This window comes from Ursus americanus, chromosome 32 (assembly GCF_024610735.1).
Source record: "Ursus americanus isolate L20-20 chromosome 32, mUrsAme1.1.p, whole genome shotgun sequence".
Classification (NCBI taxonomy): Eukaryota; Metazoa; Chordata; class Mammalia; order Carnivora; family Ursidae; genus Ursus; species Ursus americanus.
The window spans coordinates 1,372,049-1,395,234 of record NC_142158.1 but is presented as its reverse complement, the minus strand read 5'-3'; the positions used below and the strand labels follow the sequence as shown (position 1 = coordinate 1,395,234).

At 42.5% G+C, this 23,186-nt stretch overlaps 1 protein-coding gene and 1 long non-coding RNA gene across 3 annotated transcripts; both read left to right on the top strand.

Annotated features, from left to right (window-relative positions):
* Positions 1–7,592: 7,592 nt before the first annotated feature.
* On the top strand, positions 7,593–14,780 carry ZNF165 (zinc finger protein 165). Of its 2 annotated transcripts, none has more exons than XM_045800627.2 (4): positions 7,593–7,644; positions 11,262–11,743; positions 12,035–12,170; positions 13,805–14,780. In XM_045800627.2, the coding sequence occupies exons 2-4, from the start codon at positions 11,333–11,335 to the stop codon at positions 14,704–14,706; spliced, it is 1,449 nt and encodes a 482-aa protein (XP_045656583.1). In that variant the 5' UTR covers positions 7,593–7,644; positions 11,262–11,332; the 3' UTR covers positions 14,707–14,780. The 2 variants fall into 2 exon arrangements, with proteins under 2 accessions (XP_045656583.1, XP_045656582.1); XM_045800626.2 differs by lacking the exon at positions 7,593–7,644 and adding an exon at positions 7,886–8,434.
* A 1,664-nt stretch (positions 14,781–16,444) lies between these two features.
* Positions 16,445–20,744, top strand: LOC148107286 (uncharacterized). The gene is made up of 2 exons (XR_015722577.1): positions 16,445–17,382; positions 18,099–20,744. It is a non-coding gene; the product is annotated as an uncharacterized LOC148107286 (long non-coding RNA).
* Positions 20,745–23,186: the final 2,442 nt, after the last annotated feature.

Here is a 23,186-nt window from a genome sequence, read left to right as displayed (position 1 = left end):
ATAAAATCAAACAAAAAGAAGATAAAAATCCAAAAAATACATATGGAATCTTCAACATAGGCTCTCAACATATCCAGAAAAGAAGTGAGGGCATGGCTAATCATAGTCTTTCCTTGATTTTTTCTTGTTAAGGGTGCATAACATTCTAATAGTATATTTAATTAGATATATTTTTTTAAAAACGTTAAAAGCAATAGAAGAATCTCCTTAAGAGATTCCCAAAATGTGTAGAGAGATTATTCTATCCCATCTTTAGATATTTTGAAGGATTACAGTCAGACCATGAGCCAGAACAAATCACACGTTTGAAGGTTTTGCTAACAATTCTAGAGAGGAACTTTTTATTTATTATGTAAGGTTTTTTATATGATTTATTATGTAAGTTTTGTATGTCTTCGTTTAACGCAGCTAAATTAGTATTAATTACGGCTGAGGCTGCATGAATGGCCCACGTAGCATGTTTAAAATACATTAGCTTGTTGGTTAAGGTTTTATGGGGCTGCTTTGAGTCCTTCCATGTTTTCATCCAAAAGTTTATTAATTTTGTCAGTTTTAACCCAAGGTATTTCTGTTATTTTAGTATGGCAAGATGCTGGAAAAATCTTTGTATGAATATTCTGAGATGTAGGCACACATTTTGTGGTACCATAATTTTGTGGTAACATTATTAAATGTTAACTTAATAACATACAGTATTTTAATATATTTATTGTGGTGACAGTAGTATCCTTCATTTTAGCATGACTAAAGAATGTGACCTCTGAATAATCATTAGCACAAATTACCCAATTAACGTGTCCCATGTCCAAAAATAACTTCAATAGATGTTTTGTTAAAGGAAAAAGATTAGCATTGATTTCCAGTTCATGCCAGCTTTACTACTGTTATTAGACCATTGAAATACCATTTCTCTGGGTAGTAACTATCCATCAGTCCACAGGGGTGTATGTGTCACTAGAAGTACGTATGACCACGTGTTTGTTGTGGCACAGTGTATGTGTCATATGCCAGTAGGCTTTGACCTCCTCGTAGTCTTAATGATGAAAGTTTACATTGCCCTGTATTGTCACAACCTGAGGGTCTGGAGGTGTCTAATCATAAAAGAGATTCAGTCCAGTCAGAAGAATACATTTTTCCTGTTACTATGTTTCTAATATCATCCCAGGCTCTCTCAAGAAGGTCACTGATTCTGTAGCAACTATTTTTTAATTGTTCATTCAAATAAAAATTTCTCAGGTTAAGTAAATTTTGTTGCAGGGCCTGAACCTTATGGTCGATATAATAATTAAATTCCAGTTGGTATGCATGATAATCATGAATAGTTGACACAACAAAATATAATTCTTTAAATGCTGAGGAGATTTTGGAACCTAAATTCTCAGCCATAAACATCTAAATGGAATGTAGAGAAATCTCATTAATTAAAGATCCAACTGAAAAGTTAGAAAAGGATAGCAAAATAAACTGAAGGACTGCAACGGAAATTAATCAATCAGCAGGAAAAAAACTGAAAAAATAAGTCTAAGAAATGGATATTTTATTTTTTAAGAGACAGGTATTGATGTGGGAAACAAAGGCAGAAGAAAAATTATTAAATTTCCTTACTACCTAGAGCCCACTGACAAACCCTTGAAACAGGCACAGTGACATTCCTCTAGGGACTCAGCTGCCTGGAGGTTAATACTTTGCTTAGGGTAACAGGCAATCCTAGTCTGATACCCCACCCCCCAGGATCCTGTAAATCTACTTTAACATATAAAAGTTCCTTTAGAAATTTCCTTTATCTCTAAACCCCCCAAGATACGTGTTGGCAATCATCCCCCAAGCATATGGCCCGCCAATATACCTCTGAAGGGTCTCATGACTAAGGTTTTATTAAACGGTAATAAATTACCTTTTCCCAACAACAGCTAGCCCGCTCAAGGTCCTGGAAACCTTCCTACCAAAATTCCTCAGAGACTTCCGCTATCCCTAATCCCCTCCCAACTTGACAGTATATAATGGGCCACTCCTCATGATCCCAGGGCAGCTCTTTCTGCCCACAGGTCCCGTCCCGTGCTTTAATGAAACCCCCTTTTTGCACTGAATATGTCTCAAGAATTCTTTCATGGGGCGCCTGGGTGGCACAGCGGTTAAGGGTCTGCCTTCGGCTCAGGGCGTGATCCCGGTGTTATAGGATCGAGCCCCACATCAGGCTCCTCCGCTATGAGCCTGCTTCTTCCTCTCCCACTCCCCCTGCTTGTGTTCCTTCTCTCGCTGGCTGTCTCTATCTCTGTCGAATAAATAAATAAAATCTTTAAAAAAAAAAAAAGAATTCTTTCTTGGGCATTGGCTTGGAACCCTTATGGTCTTTCCTATATCAGGTATTTTAAAAACAATTAATAAAATTGAGAAACTACTATCTCAACTGATTAATAAAGAGGAGAGCACAAAGATACAAAATAATATATTCAACTACATAAGTTTTTTAAAAACAAAAAATAAAATAACTTCTGCATGGCAAATCAAAAGGAACATCAAAAATGCAAAATATTTGCAACTCACATTGAAGACTAAAGGCTAAAGAATCTCTAGAAGATAAAGAAGAGACTAAGAGCTAATAGAAAAATGGCAAAAGTACTAGTGGGCAATTCAAAGAAAAGAAAATGCAAATAACTCCTAAACTCATGAATACTCAGTATGACTTACAAAAAGTGAAAATTAAAATTGCAGTGAAATATCTGTAAGATTTTTTTGAAATCATGAATTTAGTGATACTGTTAGTGAGACACTGGTGAAGAGACCTATCATATGTCATCATGGTGTAAGATCTACTCTTTTAGTAACTTTCAAATATAAATGGTATTGTCAATTTTTAAAATTTTGGCCATTCATAGGTATGTAGTGATATCTCCCTGTTTTGATTTGCACTTTCCTATTGCCAAGTGATGTTAAAATACCTTTTCATATGCTTTTCAACCCATAGACATGGATTTTCCATCTGTACATCTTTGAAGTATCTCTTCATATATTTTGGCCATTTTTAAGTTAAATTGTTAGTTTTCCTATTATTGAACTTTAAGAGTTCTTTGCCTATTTTGATATGTCTTTTCTTAGAAAGGTGTTTGAATATATTTTCTCCCAGTCTGTGGCTTATCTTTTCATTCTTGTGTCTTTCGTAGAGCAAATACTTCTATATTTAATAAATTCCAATTTATTTTTTCATGGATCATGCTTTGGTTGTTGTGTCTAAAATATAACCACTAAACTCAAGGTCATGTAGAATTTCTCCATGTTTTCTTTCAGAAGTTTTATAATTTGGGGGGGCGCCTGGGTGGCTCAGCCATTAAGCGTCTGCCTTCGGCTCAGGTCATGATCCCAAGGTCCTGGGATCAAGCCAGGCATCAGGCTCCCTGCTTGGTGGGAAGCCTGCTTCTCCCTCTCACACTCCCCTTGCTTGTGTTCCCTCTCTCGCCCTCTCTGTCAAATAAATAAATAAAAATCTTTAATAAAAAAAAAGTTTTATAATTTTGGGTTTTACATTTAGGCCTATAATCCATTTTGAGTTAATTCTGTGAAAGATACAAGGTGATTTTCTTGCATATAAACATCTAATTGTTCCAGCAACATTTGCTGAAAAAGCTATCTTCTCCACTGAATCGCCTATTTCTGGGCTCTATTTCACTGATCTATGCGGTCTGTTGTTTGTACGTAGTTTTATAGCAAATCTTGAATTTGCAGTGTTAATCTCCTAATTTTGTCCTTCTTTTTCAATATTGTGTTGATTATTGTAGGTCTTCCCCTTTCCATTTTTATGTTAGAATTGGTTTGTCAATATCTACAAAATAGCTTGCTGTGATTTTTGTCGGTTATGTTGAGTCAACAGATCAAGCTGGAAAGAACCGACATCGTAACAATTCTGAGTCTTCCAATACATGAACACAGAATACCCCACCATATGCTTAGCTTTTCTTTGAATTATTTCATCAGTGTTTTGTAATTTTCTGCATACAGATCCTATACCTATTTTGTCAAGTTTATACCTAACTATTCTCTTTTTGACTTTCAGATATTGACCTTGTAACCTGCAACATTGCTGTAATTGCTTGCTCCAGATTTTTGTTTTGTTTTTTAGTCTTTGGAATTTTCTACATAGAAAGTTTGTATGTGAATAGACAGCTTTATTTCTTCCTTTCCTTTCTGTATACCTTTTTATTGTCTTATTGTCCTAGTTAGGACTTCCAGCATGATGTGAAACAGGAGAGAGGACAGCTTTATCCATTTTTTAATCTTAAGGAAAATATTCAACTTCTCATTTTAAGTATGGAGTAAGCTGTGGTTTGCGGGGGCGGTGGGGGGGGGGGGTCTGTAGATATTCTTTACCAAGTAGAGAAAGTTTCCATCTACTACTAGTTTATTGAGAGTTTTTATCACAAATGGCTGCTGGATTTTGTCAAGTGCTTTCTCTGAATCAAATGATCATGACTTTGCTTTTTTAGTCTGTTGATTATATTGATGGATTGTATTTACTGATTTCCAAATGTTGAACCACTCCTGCATGTCTGGAATAAATTCCACTTGTTATATATAATTCTTTCTATGTACTGTTGGATTTGTTAATATTTTGTTGAGGATTTTTCATTTACGTTCAGGAGAGAGCTTGGTCTATGGTGTTTTTCTTGTAATGTCTTTAACTGGTTTTGGCATTAGGTGTAATAGAAAGTTAGGAAGTGTTCCCTCTGCTATTTTCAATAGATTGTGGGGAACTGGTATATATTTAGTCTTTAGCCACTTGACAGAATTCACTAATGAAACTATTTAGTGGGTTTGGTGCTTTTTCAGAAAGTTATTAATTAGGAAGTGCAAGGAGGTTCACTGGGATGACAGAGCAGAATGAGCGAGGGAGACAATAAATACATTACATGGGGTATGGGTCATATGGGGTCTTACAGGCCATTTTAAGGACTTTGGGTTTTGCCTTGCCGGAAAAGGGGAGCTAATCAAAGGTTTTAAGCTGGGGGCTAGTTTAGGGATTGAAAAAAAATTTTCCCTCTCCCATCCTGAGTTCTCAGTTGAAATCCCTGTAATAAAAGACGTTAACAAGAGAAAAACAAACAGTTTATTAACGGGTATTCCTCATGAGTACATAGAAAGTGCCTAGAGGGGGCGCCTGGGTGGCACAGCGGTTAAGCGTCTGCCTTCGGCTCAGGGCGTGATCCCGGCGTTATGGGATCGAGCCCCACATCAGGCTCCTCTGCTGTGAGCCTGCTTCTTCCTCTCCCACTCCCCCTGCTTGTGTTCCCTCCTCGCTGGCTGTCTCTATCTCTGTCGTATAAATAAATAAAATCTTAAAAAAAAAAAAAAAAGAAAGTGCCTAGAGAAAAATGAGCAACCAAAGAAGTAACTTAGGATTTCATTTAACAGGGAAAGGGGACAGGAGATGTAGACCTTTTAGGGGAGAGTAAATGATTTTTAGTATGAACGGGACCCTTAAGAGAACAGATGGAAGGTATGACTGATGTGGGAAACAAAGGCAAAAGAAAGAATTAAATTTCCTTACTTCCTACAGCCCACTGACAAGTCCTTGAAACAGGCAGAGTGTCCTTCCTCTGGGATCTCAGCTGGCTTGATGTTGACACTTTGCTAAGTGGCAATCTTAGCTTCACATTATTCCGATGCCCCAGGATCCTGTTAAGTCTACTTTAACATATAAAAATTCCTTTGGAATTTTTAACGTAAGACATATGTTAGCAATCATACTCCAAGGATATGACCTACTGATGTACATCTGAAGGGTCATGACTGAGTTCTTACTAAACAGTAATAAATGACCTTTTCCTAACAATAGCCAGCCCCCTCAGGATCCTGGAACCCTTGCTTCCAAAATTCCTTGGAGGCTTGTGCTGTCCCTAACCCCCTCCCAACTTGATAGCATATAATCAGTCACCCATCACTACCCCAGTACAGCTCTTTTTGACCACAGGTTCTGTCCCCGTGCTTTAAAAAAAAAAAAAAAAAAAACCTTTTTGCACTGAAGACGTCTCAAGATTTCTTTCTTGGCTGTGGGCTCCAAACCCCATTTCTACATTATGATCATCTGTGACAGGTTTGTCAGGGTGTGGTGTCAACTTCCTTCCTACGATATGAGCCAATCTTCCCTAGCTGATGAAACTCTTGGGGAGGGTATTTAGGACAATGATTCTATTCTGGAGGATCCGTCTTTAGGCAGGTAAGGGAAACTGAGAAAACTCTTGCCACATCTGCTGTTTATCAAGTGCCTACAGCTCAAAATATTCGATATATCAAAGGCTCATATTTAGAGGTGTGTTCTGCTACCCTTCAGTAGCATGACAGAACTTACCCTGCAACAGCATCCTTCTGGCTGCTCTGTTAACAACAGACTGTGGGGAACACAGGTAGAAGCAGAGCGAACACGTAAGAGGTTTATTGCCCTAACCAGTAGAGAGTGTATCAGCCCATCTTTAGGAGAATGGATGCAATGCTATATTCACAACTGGATTATTACACAGGAATGAAAATTAATTTTAACTCAACAACATGGATAAACCATAGTAACCTGTTGTTAAGTGAAAAAAGCAAGTATCAGAAAATTAGCTACGGCATGATGCCTTTTAGATGAAATACAAGAAAATTACCCCATATACTGTTTGACCTGCACACTGATCTAACAGATCCTTTCAAAAATAAAGAGAATAAACACACAATTTATTATAGGGGTTACTCTGTTGAAAAGAAAACCACAGGCCCAAGGTAGAGCTACTTACCCTCAGAATAGCAAATCAGGACGAAATTACAGTTTTAATCTCTTCAGGAGTGAAATTTTAAGCAAATCAAGAATTTTCTGGTCAGCACCAATAAGGTCACATGGGCCCTCTGCATTCCCTTCTCCCCGCCCCCACCCGATGATAAGGTAATCTGCATGATAAGACCCCCTGCTCACTCCCCTCCCTGGTCCCCTCCCCCCGCCGCCAAGGAAGTCCACCTTGCCTTGAGACAATGCTTTCCCTTTGGCTAATAACTTCCTTGGCCGGGTCTCCTTCCTACAAAAACTTTTGGTTTTGTACCACTCGGCGCTCCTCTCTATTTACTACGGCTTAATTAAGATGATCAGATCTTCAAGCTTCCTCAGTCGAATTTTGGTTAACACCGCACATGAGCGGAGGTACCGAGAGAAAGAGCAGCAGTAAACGTAAGTTACCGTCAACATTCTAGTCCTCCCACATTGGCCCACGGATTCAAGAAAGTCCACGTTTGGGGCCATGCACAGGCCGTCGTGAGCCCGGGTTATAACCAGCCACGTTTGTAAACTTGCGTTCCTGACAGTCTGTGCAAGGGTGAGGTCTGAGCGCGGTGCATGAGCTTCCGTTCCACTCCCCCAGACTGAAGTCCAGGGGAGGCTGGGTTCCCGCTACACGGGGGTGCAAGGGCCCCACCCCAAAGACCCGAGAATTCCAGGAGCCGCGGAAGCTGCTTGGGAAACTGGAGTCAGAGCGCGGACGAGACGCTAAGACTTCTGGGAGTCGCAGTCCAGAGCCAGGCCGCCTTCTGCGCAGGCTCAGAGCCCACGAGGACGGAAGCTTTGAGAGAGCGTGCAGCGCCGTGCCCCCACCGGAAGTGTCCGATCGGAACCACCCTGTAGGAGAGGTGAGTCCGGGTTTGGGGACCCACGGGTCCGACCTTTTGTCCCCTCCAAGCACCCAGTCCCTACGACTTTACTTCGGGATTGCAGCAGCCCCGCGGCGCCCTGGAGCCGGGACCGCGGAGGAATCCCGAGGAAAAGTGGAACTGAAGCTCGGCGTTCGGAGGACACTGTGCCCGCCTACTTCCAGAGGGGCGGCGGTTTCCATGGTTACCCGCGCCGCGCGTTACGTCACCGCCGCGGGCGGGGCGGGGCGGGGCGGGGCGTCGCGCTGGGGCGGCCGGCCGCAGCACGGGGTCGCCGACGGGAATGGCGAGCGCGGCGGCGATCTGGGGGGCGCTGCGTCGTGCATGGAGGCGCTGCCCGGGAGCCCGCCCCGAAGCCCGCTCCTCGCGGGAGGCGTACCTGCCTTTTCGTAGGGAGAGCGGAACGGCCCCGGCCCCGTCGTGCCGCGCGCTCACACGGTGGATGTGCGGTGTTCCCCGCGTGCATGGACGCGGTGGAAGCGGCGGAGACGGTCCGCGGAGCCGGCAGAGGGCGGGACTGCGGCGAGCCTCGGTGCGGGAAGCCTTCCCGGCTGCTCCCGCGCACACCCCGGAGCCTGTCCGTCGCCGAGCGCCCGCTCTCCCGCCACGGTCCAGCCTTCTGTCTGCGCCGGCGGCGTCGGGAGGCTTCTCGGGCTTGCCTCCCGTTCAGCGAGTGTGAGAACTCGGAAAACAGGAACGCGTGGCCCTTGACCTCGTGGAGTAACGGTCGCTGAGGAAGAAAAACGGCCAAAGCTAGAAAAGATTCCAGGTGATCTGTTTTGCAGTCACGGGTGTTACGTAGGAACTCCGTAGACCCGTCGCTCCGAGTATTACGCCTGCGAGCCCGCGTCACCCTCAGTCTGCGGTTCATTCCCACGTCCTCAGCTTTCCTTTATGCCACCTTTATGCCTTTTGAAGCGTCTTTCCCATCTTGCATGGTTTAGTTGAAGCCCCAGCTATATATATATAGGTGTACACACACACAGTCTGAACCGGTAGGATATTTGATACCACACCACTCAGTTTTCAGCATTTATCAGCAATTATCAGCATTTCAGTGTGTTCTGTGAAACATATTTAGTTATTTAAATGTTTTTAATCCACGTGGCTTTTATGTCCTTTTTTTCCCAACTGTTTTTACAAACTCAAGCACCATTTAATTCTTTACGGCTCTACGTCAGAATACGGATTTTCCAGGTATACATGTTCTGGCCCGGACAGCATCCCAGGGATCAGTTTCTAACAAAGTTCCCACGTGATTAGTCAGCTAATTGATCATCTGGGAACTCAGACTTTCTTGGAAACCATTGCTGTACAACTTCTAGCCCAGAGCTTGGCTTGTGTTCAGATTCTTACTAAAGTACATGTCAGTGCAACAATCAGCAGTCAACAGGTGAAATGTGTAGTAGAAGCCCTGTAAGATCAATCTTTGCATTCTGCTCTTGCACACTAGGCTTCACATCTAAATTCCTGTTACTCAGTTTTTCAGTGCAGAAACCAGACGTTCCCATGTGCTAAGACTTAAGGAACTGGTATTTAATAACAAGACTCAGGGTCGACAGACAAGCAAGTCATGGTACTGGCTTATTATATTTAACTTTATTGGTGAGATGATAGGGCTCAATGCCGGCGATATGGACTGAGGAAACTAGGAAGGTAGAGAAGGAACTCTTGGGATAACAGGAAACCTATCTGAGACCCTTAGGGAAGGAACTAGTTAACACTGATTGATAAATAAAATCTTTAAAAAAAAAAAAAAAATTATGGGGCGCCTGGGTGGCACAGTGGTTAAGCGTCTGCCTTCGGCTCAGGGCGTGATCCTGGCGTTATGGGATCGAGCCCCACATCAGGCTCCTCCGCAGTGAGCCTGCTTCTTCCTCTCCCACTCCCCCTGCTTGTGTTCCCTCTCTCGCTGGCTGTCTCTATCTCTGTCAAATAAATAAATAAAATCTTTAAAAAAAAAAAAAAAAAACACTGATTGAAACTGTTAGCCTCTGGCTGTCAAGAAAAGTTGCCCTGGGACACCCAGCTGGCTCAGTTGGTGGAACAGGTGACTCTTGATTTTAGGATTATGAGTTCCAGCTCCACATTGGGTGTAGAGATTACTTAAAATCTTTTAGGGGCCCCTGGGTGGCTCAGGTGGTTAAGCATCTGCTTTCGGCTCAGGTCATGATCCCAGGGTTCTGGGATCAAGCCCCACATCAGACTCCCTGCTCAGCGGAAGGCCTGCTTCTCTCTCCCCCACTCCTGCTGGTGTTCCCTCTCTTGCTCTCTCTCTCTCTCTCAAATAAATAAATAACATCTTTTTTAAAAAAAATCTTTTAAGAAAAGGAAAAAAAATAATATCCTTATTACCTAAGAGATTTGTAAGTAATCCTAGTTCCAGATTTTGAGTTGATAATTATCATTCCAAGCTTGTATTTTCCTCACGCTGTAGAATTGTGGCCTCTGTTTCTTTTTTCATATTGCAGTCCATCCTAGAAATCAACAACATGTTAATATCCACAAACAGTATTTGTCAGGTCATTCTGCTCAGAAGCTTTCCTTGACTCCCCAGTGCCTAAAAGATAAACTCTGAATTCAGGATCTTGGCATTTGGGGTTTTCTATGATGGGGCATTTGCCTCTTTGATTTCCTGATATAAACCTACGGAACTTTTTGCTTTCCCACTACCATTAACCAATTGTTCGGGCTGTTTCCTTGCTTGTAATTTCCTATTTCTCTCTCTCCCACATCCTATCAAATCCTTTCCATTCTTCAGAAGTTAATTTTTTCATTAAGTTTTCACTGACCATTGCAACCTGCTAGACTCCTCTGCATCGCCAACTTTATGAAGCACTTTACTGTTTTTCTATGCTGCTCCTTATTGTCTTTATGACTTACATAAAATTTAATTGCATGTGGCATGTTAACGTTTAGCATTGCTTTAAATTTGTAAATCTCATATTTATTGTTTCCACTTTAAAGTATTTTGTTTTTATGGGTGCCTGGGTGGCTCAGTCGATTAAGAGTGCACCTCTTGATTACTGCTCAGGTCATGATCTCAGGGTCGTGGGATTGAGCCCAGCCTTGGGCTCTGAGATGGGCTAGGAGTCCACTGGAGATTCTTTCTCTTCCTCTCCCTTCCCCCCACCCATGCACCACGCCCTCTCTATCTCTTTCTGAAATAAATGAATCTTTTAAAAAGAGGCATTTTGTTTTTAAATTTAAGTTTTAAGCTGCTTTGAGGTAGAAATTATGTAACAGTTGTATTCCACAAAGTACTTCAGTGCTTTTATTTTTTTTTTTTTTAAGATTTTATTTATTTATTCGACAGAGATAGAGACAGCCAGCGAGAGAGAGAACACAAGCGGGGGAGTGGGAGAGGAAGAAGCAGGCTCATAGCGGAGGAGCCTGATGTGGGGCTCGATCCCATAATGCCGGGATCACTCCCTGAGCCGAAGGCGGACGTTTAACCGCTATGCCACCCAGGCGCCTCGTTCAGTGCTTTTACATATAGTAAATGCCCAGTACACTTCTGTGTGATGGAAAATGACTATTTCTGTGATGTGATCTTTCATCTTCATAGATAGTAATAATTATTTTTTATCCCTTAGAAGAGCCCTTGAAACTAAATAAGACCCTTCACAAAGCACAAGTGGGTTTCCTGGTAATATTTCATCCCAGAATGACAACAGAATCAAAGAACGCTACAGCTCAGAATCTTCAGGAGAATGAAGGACTTCTGATAGTGAAGATAGAAGAGGAAGATTTTGTCTGGAGGCAGGACACTTGCCTCCAGAGAAGTGATCCCCTCAGGCAGGAGCTCTGCCGACAGCTTTTCAGGCAGTTCTGCTACCAAGACTCCCCTGGACCCCGTCTGGCCCTGAGCCGTCTCCGAGAGCTCTGCCATCAGTGGCTACAGCCTGAGACCCACACCAAGGAACAGATCGTGGAGCTGCTGGTGCTGGAGCAGTTCCTGACCATCCTGCCTGAGGAGCTCCAGGCCTGGGTACGGGAACATGACCCAGAGAATGGAGAGGAAGTGGTTACCATACTGGAAGATTTGGAGAGAGGCGCTGATGAAGCAGTAGTCCAGGTACACAGGGGATGGGAGATCTAAGACCTCCACATGGATGGAGTCCCACAGTGGGAGGAAAGGGCCTGAGACTGAACACCCAGGGAGACCTGCAGGGGCTGTTAGGTCAGTGTGCTTTTATGTCTCCTTTCCACTGCATTTGGTGCTGTGCCACATAGTACATTGGAGTCAGACTGAATCCGTCTTTCTGCAGTTCTGTATTCCTACAGGAGCTTCTCTTTGTTTTTGGAAGATGTTTAAATCCCCAACAGGGATTCTTTCACAAGCCCGAATGTACTTTATTTTTCTCAGGTTCCAGTCCATGCACATGGACAAGAGATATTCAGGAGAAAGGTGGTGCCTCCTGGACCAGCATTTAGTGTCCAGTTGCAGCCGGTGGACCCCAAGGCCCTTCATGGTTCTTCAGCACCCCTTCTGCTGGACAGTGGTAAGGGGCAGTATTGCATGCAATTCATGTCACTGAAAGAGTGGCACTGTGAATGTCCCTTCTTAGAGTAGCCTCAGTTACCATAGGTGGTCCTTTCCTTCATCACCCCATGAGAAGTAGAGAACTTTTTCCCTGTGTGCCATTGACCAATTATAAACAAAAACAGAGAGAAAAGAATTTGGTTCCTTATCTAGAATATTTAGATTTTCCCATTTGTTCTTCATCCAGAATATTTCCAAAACACAGGATATTTTTATGAGTAAATTAAAGGAAAGAAAAATTAATGCCTGGGAAAACATCAGGGAATAAAACAAAAGAAAAAGAGGAAAAAACACATCAAGAGAAACAACACATGTTAGTAGAGACGCAGATGCATAATAATATACTCGGAAGTGGAATATAGTTCACAGATACCAAAACGAGATCTACATTATTGCCTTTTTTATTGTATTTTTGGTCTTACAAAGCTTTCATGTTTTTATAGGAAGTTAGCCATACTTCTGGTGACTACCTCCATGGAATACTCATCACTGTTCTAAAACTCCACTGTTTAAAAATTTCATGGACTCAGTATTACTTTAGGTGTGAATGATCTTAAAAAAAACTCAAGAATAAATCACAGTCAGTTTTGGGGGCACCTGGGTGGCTCAGTTAGTTAAGTGTCTGCCTTCAGCTCAGGCTATGATCTCAGGATCCTGGGATCAAGCCCCACACCAGGCTCCCCTGCTCAGCGGGGAGTCTGCTTCTCCCTGTCCCTCTGTTCTTCTCTCAGGTTAATTAATTAATTAATTAATTTTAAAAATCTAAAAAAAAAAAATCAAAATAATAATGATCTTTTTTTAAAAATAAATAAATTACAGTCAGTTTTTTAAAAAATACCCAAATTCTACTTTCCAGTTTGTGCTGGAGACATTTCCATCTACTCCATCCAAAATCATGTATTTCCCCCAGCCTAAGACCAGCACTGCCTAACCACCTTTCCTGCCCTAGCGTATTCTAGACAAAGGAAACCCTACAACAAAGAGGGGGTACTTGATTGCAGTACAATATGGAGTTGTAAGCACAGTATAAATTTGTGAGCCAGAAGGCAGGAATTGTGAGGACTTGATCATAAATGGATTCTGGAAACCAGGTGGAGTTGTTCAGGTGTGTTGTGGAAGAAAAGAGAGGGAAGGTTTCTGAGTAGGGTATAGGAGGGAACAGAACTTTAAGGACAGTTAGTCTGGTGAGGGTATTCAGGATGACTAGCAAGAACACCTCAGAGTCAAAACAGCGAGAAGCTGTGACAGTCCCCTTGCTAGGAAGAGTGACAAGGGTAGTGGTAGAAATGTAAAGAAGGGGATGTGTTCAGGGTACATTTAGCAGAAAGTGGTTACAGAATTTGATTAGCCATGGACAATGAAGAAATGGGTGGATAGATAGATGGATGAAGGTCTTCCCCTCCACAGGCATTCTACTTTTACCAATTTTTCTCATTTGTGTCCTTGTCCATTACGCCTTTCACTTGAAAGGCCACATTTTTAGAGTCGCCAATTGAAGTACCAATATGTAACTGTCTTGGGTATATCTCAAAATTTTCTTTTCTTCCAACTCAGCAAACAGATATTTACCACTTTGTCTTTTCATTCTTTTAGATAATGAGAGTGAAAACAATGGATCGATGCCAAAGCTGGACGTTTATGAAAAAATGGAATCACAGAGGATTCTATCAGGAAGAATTTCAGTCATGTCAGAAGGATCTGCTGAGCCTCAAGACATCTGTAAGTCTGCAAGCAGGTTAAAGAAGCAGTGGGGGAAAGAATCAGGGGGGTCTCAGAGACCAGCATCTGCACAGGATGGAGGTTTTAGTAAAATCCTTACTCATAAAAATACACTTACAGGTGACGTTAGCCATGATGGTTGTGAGAGAAACTTAAACATGAATTCAAGTGAATTGACACACCAGAAATCTTGTAAACACAGTACCTATGACCAAAGTTTCAAATGGAATCCAGATTTTATTAAGCATCAAAGAATTTATGCCAGAGAAAAAATTCACCAATACGGAACATCTCTCAAGAGCCCAAACCTTGTTAAACATGCAGCAATTTTTAGTGGGGAGAAAACCCACCAGTGTAATGAATGTGGGAAAGCTTTCAGACACAGCTCAAAGCTTATCAGGCATCAGAGAATCCACACTGGAGAGAGGCCTTATGAATGTAATGAGTGTGGGAAAGGCTTTGGGGGGAGCTCAGATCTTACTAGACACCAGAGAATTCACACTGGGGAAAGACCCTTTGAATGCAAAGAATGTGGAAGAGCATTCAGCCTGAACTCACATCTTATCCTGCATCAGAGAATTCACACCAGAGAGAAACCCTATGAATGTAGTGAATGTGGGAAAACCTTCAGAGTGAGCTCACACCTCATTCGACACCTGAGAATCCACACTGGAGAGAAACCCTATGAATGCAGTGAGTGTGGGAGAGCCTTCAGTCAGAGTTCACATCTTCGTCAACACCAAAGAATTCACAAGAGGGAAAACCTGTTAATGTAAAGAACTTAAATTTCTATGGAAATGCGAAAGAAATGGCAACATGAAAAATACTGAATAAAAATTATGGAATGAGATGAATGACTGAAAGACCAATGTCTCTTTTCTCTCGTTCTCTGGCTCACTGTTCTCCTTATGAGCTTCACCTGTGGGGGAGGAGGGATGCTTTCTGTGAGACAGGATTTTCCTGTCTTCTGTTGACTGCTGAAGTCAAGCAGTCAATGGAGATAGAGGGAGAAAAGGACTGTCTTGGGAAGTAACCATGATTACAGTGTGGAGGGGAGACGATTCAGTAAAGAAGGTGATCATCAACACTGATTAATGATTCTCCTCCAGAAGAGGTAGGCTAAGCCCTGAAGTGGAATAGTTTGAGCAATACACAACAGAGCTTTCAGAACATTCCTTTAAATGAAGACACAACAAAACTAAAAAAGTGTCAAACAAGAACCTGCGAAGTGGTGGCATTCCAATATGTACACCAAAGTCTATGTCCAGAGGTCATGCCAGGAGGTAAACCAGGAGAACATCCAAGGCAAGAGGCCAGAATCCAGAGAGATTCAACAAGACAGGAGAGGAGAAGTAAATTAGGCAGAAGTTGGGGTTAGAGGTAAGGGAAGGTGGTCACATTGAACTCAACCTCAAATTTGGAGGAGACAGACAGTCACATAACTAGGCTCTTACTACCACATATGCCTCAGTTTTGGCACCTCCCTGGGGTGAGTGCCCAGAGACTGCAGTTCTGGGGAGTTTTCTCGAAAGAAACAGGGTACTCTGGCTACTGACAATTGTGGAAGAGGGCTGAGGGAATTAGCACTAAAGGTAAAGGTCCTGAAACTGTTTCATTACTGCTGGCTGCTCTTCTCTCCAGAAAAGACAGTGTCCAGAGGGTTGGTATCCTAGAGAAGAGTGGAGAGAGAAATCCTACAAGTAGGAACTTCACCAGTGATTTCAGGACACAAGGGCCAATCCTGCTGTATACTCTTTTCCTGTTTGACAAGGCACGTTCTCCCTAATGTGAAAATAAAAGCAACTATGTAAGGCTTAAATATCCCACTGTATATATAATGTCTTTATCTGAAAACTAGCAAACAACCCCGTGTAGAATTACGATAATCTAACGTACTAAATCTTCCACTAATAGGCTTTATAAAAATGTCTTAGCATTTGTTTTTCAATTACCTTGAACTAGAAATGTCCTGAAAGCATCTAAGTAACGGGGTGTGTTTGTGTGTGTGGTATTGAACGCATAGTTTCCTGTTGCACACGTACTGTGCTCCTGCATCCTGTGTCGTGACTTTTACAAGCGCTGTTTATCTGCCCCGTTCTGTGGTTGAGAAAACGGAGCTGTGGGTGTCCTGCTCGAAAGACATGGACAGCAAATGCTGGAACCAGGATTCAAATACGCGCTGCTCCGGGCCTCGTGCCTAACTGTTAACCTTGATTATGTCCCTGACAGTTTCACCACGTGACGTAATACCGAAACAGACGGCGCTCGTGCACCACAACTTTAAAGTGGGGGACGGGGTTCGCACATCTTTGGCTTTTCACAAGGCGAATGACGGCACGCAACTCAAAACACATAGCCGCCCGTCGGAGGCCACCACCGAGAAGAGAGTCTCCCAGAGAGGCCGGAAGCGGCTCTGTGCCCCGGGAGCAGCCCCTCGGAGGCCGGGCGGAAGTTACTTCCGAGAGCGCGAGGCCACCACCGAGAGGAGCGTCTCCCAGAGAGGCCGGAAGCGGCTCTGTGCCCCGGGGAGCCGCCCCTCGGAGGCCGTGCGAAGGTTACCACAGATAGCGTCTCCCCGAGAGGCCGGAAGCGGCTGGTTTCCCACTCTGGTGGCTGCCCAGCTTCCGGCAGGTTTGTGTTGGGTCGGAGAGGGACGTTCCGTGGCCTGAGGCGGGGACAGCGGCCAAGGGCGAGGTCCACAGCGTCCGCATCTCACTTCTCTGGGGCTGCTACTGAGCGTTAGGGACAGAATTCCAACATGGAGGCGGCGGCTACGGACCCCCCCCACACACAGGCCCCGGTGGGAGCGAGGCGCCCCCTGTTCGCCGGTGTTGTCTCCCCTCGGGCGCCGGCTGTGCGAGGCTCGGGTCCCGGAGAGACGGCGGCGGCAGAGTCCCCGCGGGAGAGCTGGGGCGTGTGATCACCCAGGACATTCAGACCTGCGTCGTCATGTGGGGGAACCTCGGCGCACAGGGTGCCCGTTTTCCGGTCAGGATCAGAAGTCGTATGTGTAGATTGGCTTGCGCTGCAGAACACCAGTATGTTTGATTGATCTTTTCATTTCATCCCATTTGTAGTCAAGCTTCGCATTCTTTCCGTATTATAAATTTTGACTGGCCTAGTTTGTGCTTTCCGTCACATATGACAAAATTCACCCGGATTGTCGTTCTCCTTTGGAATTAATCTTTTAGTGAGGTTTTTTGTTTTTGTTTTAAGATTGTATTTATGGGGGGCGGGGAGCGGAAGGGGAGGGAATGAAAATCTCAAGGCGACTCCAGGCTGAGCGCTGAGCCCTCACCACCCGAGATCATGACCTGAGATCATGACCTGAGCCGAAGAAACCAAGAGTGAGACACTCAACTGACTGAGCCACCCAGGTGCCCTCATTCAGTTTCAAGATGACAAGTCAACTTTAACCTCAGTAAAAGTTTTCTGCAACCTTTAGCATTTCTGTAAGTTAATGATTTGTTTTGCCTTAGGAGTAGCCAAAAAAATTCACCCCCACAGACAGTCTCCTTGAAGCAGAGATCTGGGAAGTAAGTTTATTCAAACAGAGCCAATAATGGAGTCAGCCTCCGCTGTTAAATCTCAAAGGGACAGGAGAACTACACCTGGAGCCAAGAATGTAGGCTGTGCAGAAAGAACTCCCACAACCAAGAGGTAGCTGCTGGTCATAACTTCAGGCAGTTCTGTTACCAAGAGACACCTGGGCCCTGGGAGGCTCTGAACCAACTCTAGGAACTTTGCAGTCAGTGGTTGATGCCGCAGCAAGGAGCAGTTCCAGATCATCCTGCCCAGGAGCTCCGGGTCTAAATGTTAGAGGATCAGCCAAAGAACGGAGAAGGCAGCGATCCTGTGGGGGGTTCGGAGGATAGCAGGTGTGATTAAATGAATGAACATCTAGCGAGGGAGAAGCATCGGTACAACCATGGGAGCAAGTTTGTAGAGCTTCAGTCTCCACTCAGCCAGGCTAGATGTATTAGTGTCAGCCTTTCTCATTCTCTCATGCTTTCCAGTTTGTTTTTTAGTTCTTGAAGGTGGAACAGACGGTGTGTCCATTTTTTCTCTATGCCCTGAGAATTGTCCCCTAAGGTGTCCTTCTAAGATAGTAACTCTGGTTCACTCACTGAGTCTTTCACAAACCCGACCATATCTTAATTGTTTCCAGGTTGTAGCCAGTACGTGTGGAATGGGAGTGCATTCAGAATTTCCTCACCAAGCAGCACAGAAGCCACCAACTGTTGCAGCCCATGAAACATCTAGAATTCCAGGCCATTCATGAGCAAGATGAGAGAGGGTGGTTGAAAGTTCTGCTAGCTATCCAGGTTGAAAAGCGTTAGGAACACGTGAAACATGGAAACACCATGCTGAATACCTATCCTTTCAAGTATCGAATTCCTGCTTGGATAGCACTAACAAAGGACATGATACAGAATAACAGAATGCTGTCTTCCCTGTTGTCAGCCGCAGGAGGAAGTTGTACACCAGCATTCCTAACTTCATTTAAAAACCTTTTCAGACTGCTCTCATAAAATAAAATTTATCTTTACTTAAACCTATTTTATTTTATCATATGTAATACCATGGCCTAACCTCTACTATACATTTAGTACATGGCCTGTGAAGTAGAACTTAATCTTTTGTCTCAAAATGACCTTTTCTGAATTTCACGGATCATTTAAAGCCATTTTGTACCTCTTTACTGTGCCCTTGTAACGGAAGCTACATCATCTACCTAATCTTTCAGACTCATCTAACCCTGTTTGTTTGGTTTTTCCTTTAGTTCGTGCTGTCTTTAGTTAAAAAGTCAAAAATGATTCTAAAATATCATAGATCTCTTCAGTATTATTTCTTCATTGCCCCCATTCCCTCTAATTTCAGTGCATTTTTATCTGTTCTGACTACAATTAAAAACAAATTATTTAGGGGCACCTGGGTGACTTGGTTGAGCGTCCAAATCTTGATTTCAGCTTAGGTCATGATCTCAGTGTCCTGGGATCAAGCCCTGTGTTGGCCTCTGCACTCAGCAGGGGAGTCTGCTTCTCCCCCTCTTCCTCTTCTCTGTCCTTCCTCCACCCCATCCCACCCTACCCCCAACACTCTCTCTCAAAATAAAAAAAATCTTTTAAAAAAGTAATTTTTCTCTGTTATTTTCTACTGCCATCCCCAGACTTTCTTATTTTCACTTTCTTCCACTTTTGATACCCATTGTTATTCTCATTGTTCAGTCCAAATCCCTTTTTGATAGTTGCTTTATTCATCTCTTTCCTTGCCCACCTCACCCCCCAACTCTGTGCCTATAGAATGGGAGAAAATATCTGCAAACCATCTATCAGATAAGAGGTTAATATCCAAAATATATAAAGAACTCAGGGTTCCTGGGTGGCTCAGTCAGTTGAGTGTCTGACTCTTGATCTCAGCTCAGGTCTTGATCTCACGGTTGTGAGTATAGGCCCCATGCTGGGTGTGGAGCCTACTTAAAAAAAATATTGTTTTAAAAAAAGGCAAAATACAGGGACGCCTATGTGGCTCAGTCAGTTAAGCGTCTGCCTTTGGCTGAGGTCATCATCCTGGGATCCTGGGATTAAGCCCCACATCAGGCTCCCTGCTCAGTGGGGAGCCTGCTTCTCCCTCTGCTGCTCCCCCTGCTTGTGCTCTCTCTGTCAAATAAATAAAGGCTTTTTTTAAAAATGAAAAAGTTAAAATTAAAAAATAAAAAAGACAAAACATATAAAGAACTCATACAACTTAGTAACAAAAACAATCCAGTTAAAACACAGGCAGGGCACCTAGCTGGCTCAGTCAGTACAGCATGCAACTCTTGATCTCAGGGTCATGAGTTCCAGCTTCACACTGGGAATGGAGCTTACTTAAATAAAATAAATAAATAGAACACAAGCAGAGGAGGTAAATAGACATTTTTCTGGAGAAGACGTACAGATGGCCAAGAGATACAAATCATCAGGGAAATGCAAATCAAAACCACAATGAAATATTACCTCACACCAGTCAGAACGGCTGGTATTTTGCAAAAAGACAAGAAGTAACAAGTGTTGGTGAGGATGTGGAGAAAAGAGACCCTTATGCATGGTGGGTGGGAAAGTAAATTGGTGCAGCCACTATGGAAAACAGTGGGAGGTTTCTCAAAAACTTAAAATAGAACTCTCATATGGTCCAGCAATCCCACTTCTATATATGTATATCAGAAGGAAATAAATGAAAACAGGGTATCAAAAAGATATCTACACTCCTATGTTTATTTTATCATTCACAATAGCCAAGACGTGGAAACAACTTAAGTGTCCACTGATAGATGAATAAATAGAGTACAATGGAATATTATTCAGCCATGAGAAAGAAGGAAATCATGCCATCTGTGACAACATGGATGGAACTTGAGAGCACTGTATTAAGTGAGGTAATTCAAAGACACATTGTATCACACCACTTGTATGTGGAATTTTAAAAAGCTGACTTGTAAAAATGAGTAGAATGGTGGTTACCAGCTCAAAGTGGAGGAATTGGGAAGACAGTCAAGGCTACAAACTTGCAGTTAGAAATTAATAAGTTCTGGGAATCTAATAAGCATTGTGATTGTAGTTAACGGTACTATATTATATACTTGAACGTTGCTGAGAGATTGGATCTTAAATGTGTCATCACAAAAAATAATTATGTGCCATGATGGAGGTGTTAGCTAATGTTAATCATATTGCAATATATAAGTAAGTGTATCAGATCAATGTTGTGTACCCTAAACTGACACAGTGTTTGATGTCCATTATGTCTGAATAAAAACACATGGAGAACTATATTCCGCCCCCCCCCCGAGAACTACTTTTTAAGTATCAGCATCTTGAAATCGACTCATCCTGACATGAAATCTATTTTTCCAAATCTTACTATTCACGTCATTAACTTTTCAATTAATAATAATGATGATAACATAGAATTTTTAATTCATGGTGTATAACAAAATTGGATTTAAAAATGATTCCTCCTTTATTCTTTTCCTATCAGTGCAAAGTTTCTCAGTTTCAGACATAACTTCTTATAGACCCAAGTTTTATTTTGTCTCCTGAAATTAAAAAAGTCTTTAAAAATTATAGCTCCTTTTTCCCATCTGAAAGCACTGATACTCCCCATTTTTAAAAGAAAAAATATTTGGTTGCAAAGACAATAAAGTTTATGTCTTCTGAATCTGCAAGTTTTATAAAAGCATAGTAACATACATTCTATAATCTATGCTTCGGGAAAATATTTTGGTTCATATTATGGAAATAATTGTAATTGTTTCTCAAGCGGTATTTGTGAGGTTTTAGTATGTATTTTATTCTTATTTCTCTTCTCGTAGTCATACTCTTTATTTTGGTCTTTTTTGATTTGGCAGAGTAGTACAACTTTCTTATATCAGCACAAGAATATATATATTCAAAATGCCTCGTTACCTTCTTTTATCTTCATAATATCCTTGGTAAATAGTAGTTGTCATCCACATTTTATTGAAAAAATTCTGGGCATAAAGAAATTAAATAACTTGTCAGCAGTTATAATGTTATGAGGTAAAGATGCAGGATTCTCCAGACCAACAGTTATTCATCCAGAGACCATGGTTATACCTTTAAACTATTGGTGTTTCTCACACTGCAAAGAATGTTTATGAGGGTTTGGCTAGAAAAAGCTTTTTTTAAAAAATCATATCCCTTTATTTTTTTTTATTCAAGTATCTTTAACATACAGTGTAACATTAGTTTCAGGTGTATGACATGATTCAACAGTTCTGTACCTTCGCGCTCATGAGTACGTCAGATTCCACAGAAAGGGCTATTTTAAGGGATCATCTGTATACAAGGGTCTGACATTGGAAGAAATTTGCCGTGTCTGGAGGACATGCTTCTTTCTCATGCTTCGTCCCATAACATCCTTTTCCAAAACATATTATCTGTTGAAAGAGGCCTGAATTCTTAATGAATTTGCCTAAATAGGTAGCCCATTATTAGAACTTCTCATCCACAGGAGCAGTCTGAGGGCTTACTGGAGGTGAACTCTCCTGGAAACCTCTTCCACATTTATTACATTCATAGGGTTTCTCTCCTGTGCAAATTCTCTCTTAATAAATAAGGCCAGTGGTTGCACTGGAAGCTTTCTCACATTCTTTACATTTATAGGCCTTCACTCCAGCATGGATTTTCAGGTGACCAAAAAGATGAGAGAATTGAATAAAGGTTTTCTCACATTTACTACAGTGATAAAATCTCTCCCCAGAGTGAGTGAGGTCTCTGATGTCCAGAAAGTGAGGAATGCTGAATAAAGGCTTTCCTGCACTCACCACAATTATAAGTTTTTATCCAGTATGGTTTCTCCTGTGTTTAAAGATTTAAATTCCAGGGGAAATTTTTCCTACATTTATCACCTGTCTGTTGGAAGACTTCTTCACAATTGCCTTCCTTGGAAGTCTCCCCACTGAGTCTGCCAGATGTGCAGCGCCAGCTTCCAAGATCTGTTACCTGTGCAGTAACACAGGACCCGAGGGCTCAGAGGGGTCCTGCTTTTCAGAAGGTCCTGAACTTGGTTTAATACTGTTGGTACAGTCTTGAGATTCTAAATTTTATCTTTGAGCTTGTGTTTTATATGTGAAGGACAGGACAATAATGCATGCACCTGAACAGAGGGTATGTCTTGCCCTCCCATTCACGTATAGCATTTGTAATCCCCCATGAGCACAAAATTCCAGTGGATCCATGATTCATGGGAGTTCAGTGAGTCTCTAACTATGAAGGGGAGCAGAATAGGCTGCCCCAAAGTACACCACTTTGGCTTGTGGATTATGTTGAGCTGAAGGCAATGAAGACCCAGAAGACTCAGGAAAAACACGTACCTCTCCATTAACTACTTAAAATAATTTAGATAGGGGGTCTGTACCAGAAAAAGAGCTATTACCAGACATAACTTTTTTTTTTAAGATTTTATTTATTTGACAGACAGCGAGAGAGGGAACACAAGCAAGGGGAGTGTGAGAGGGAGAAGCAGACTTCCCGCTGAGCAGGGAGCTGGATGGGGGGCTCCATCCCAGGACCCTGGGATCATGACCTGAGCCGAAGGCAGACCCTTAACGGCTTAGCCACCCAGGCACCCCACAGACATAACATTTTTATCTGAAAGACTTAACTGCATGCCATGGCAAACATCTGATCACCAAACATCTCCTCATCATCCTGTGAATTATCCTCCCCTTTGAAGTCCCCGGCCCCTCTCC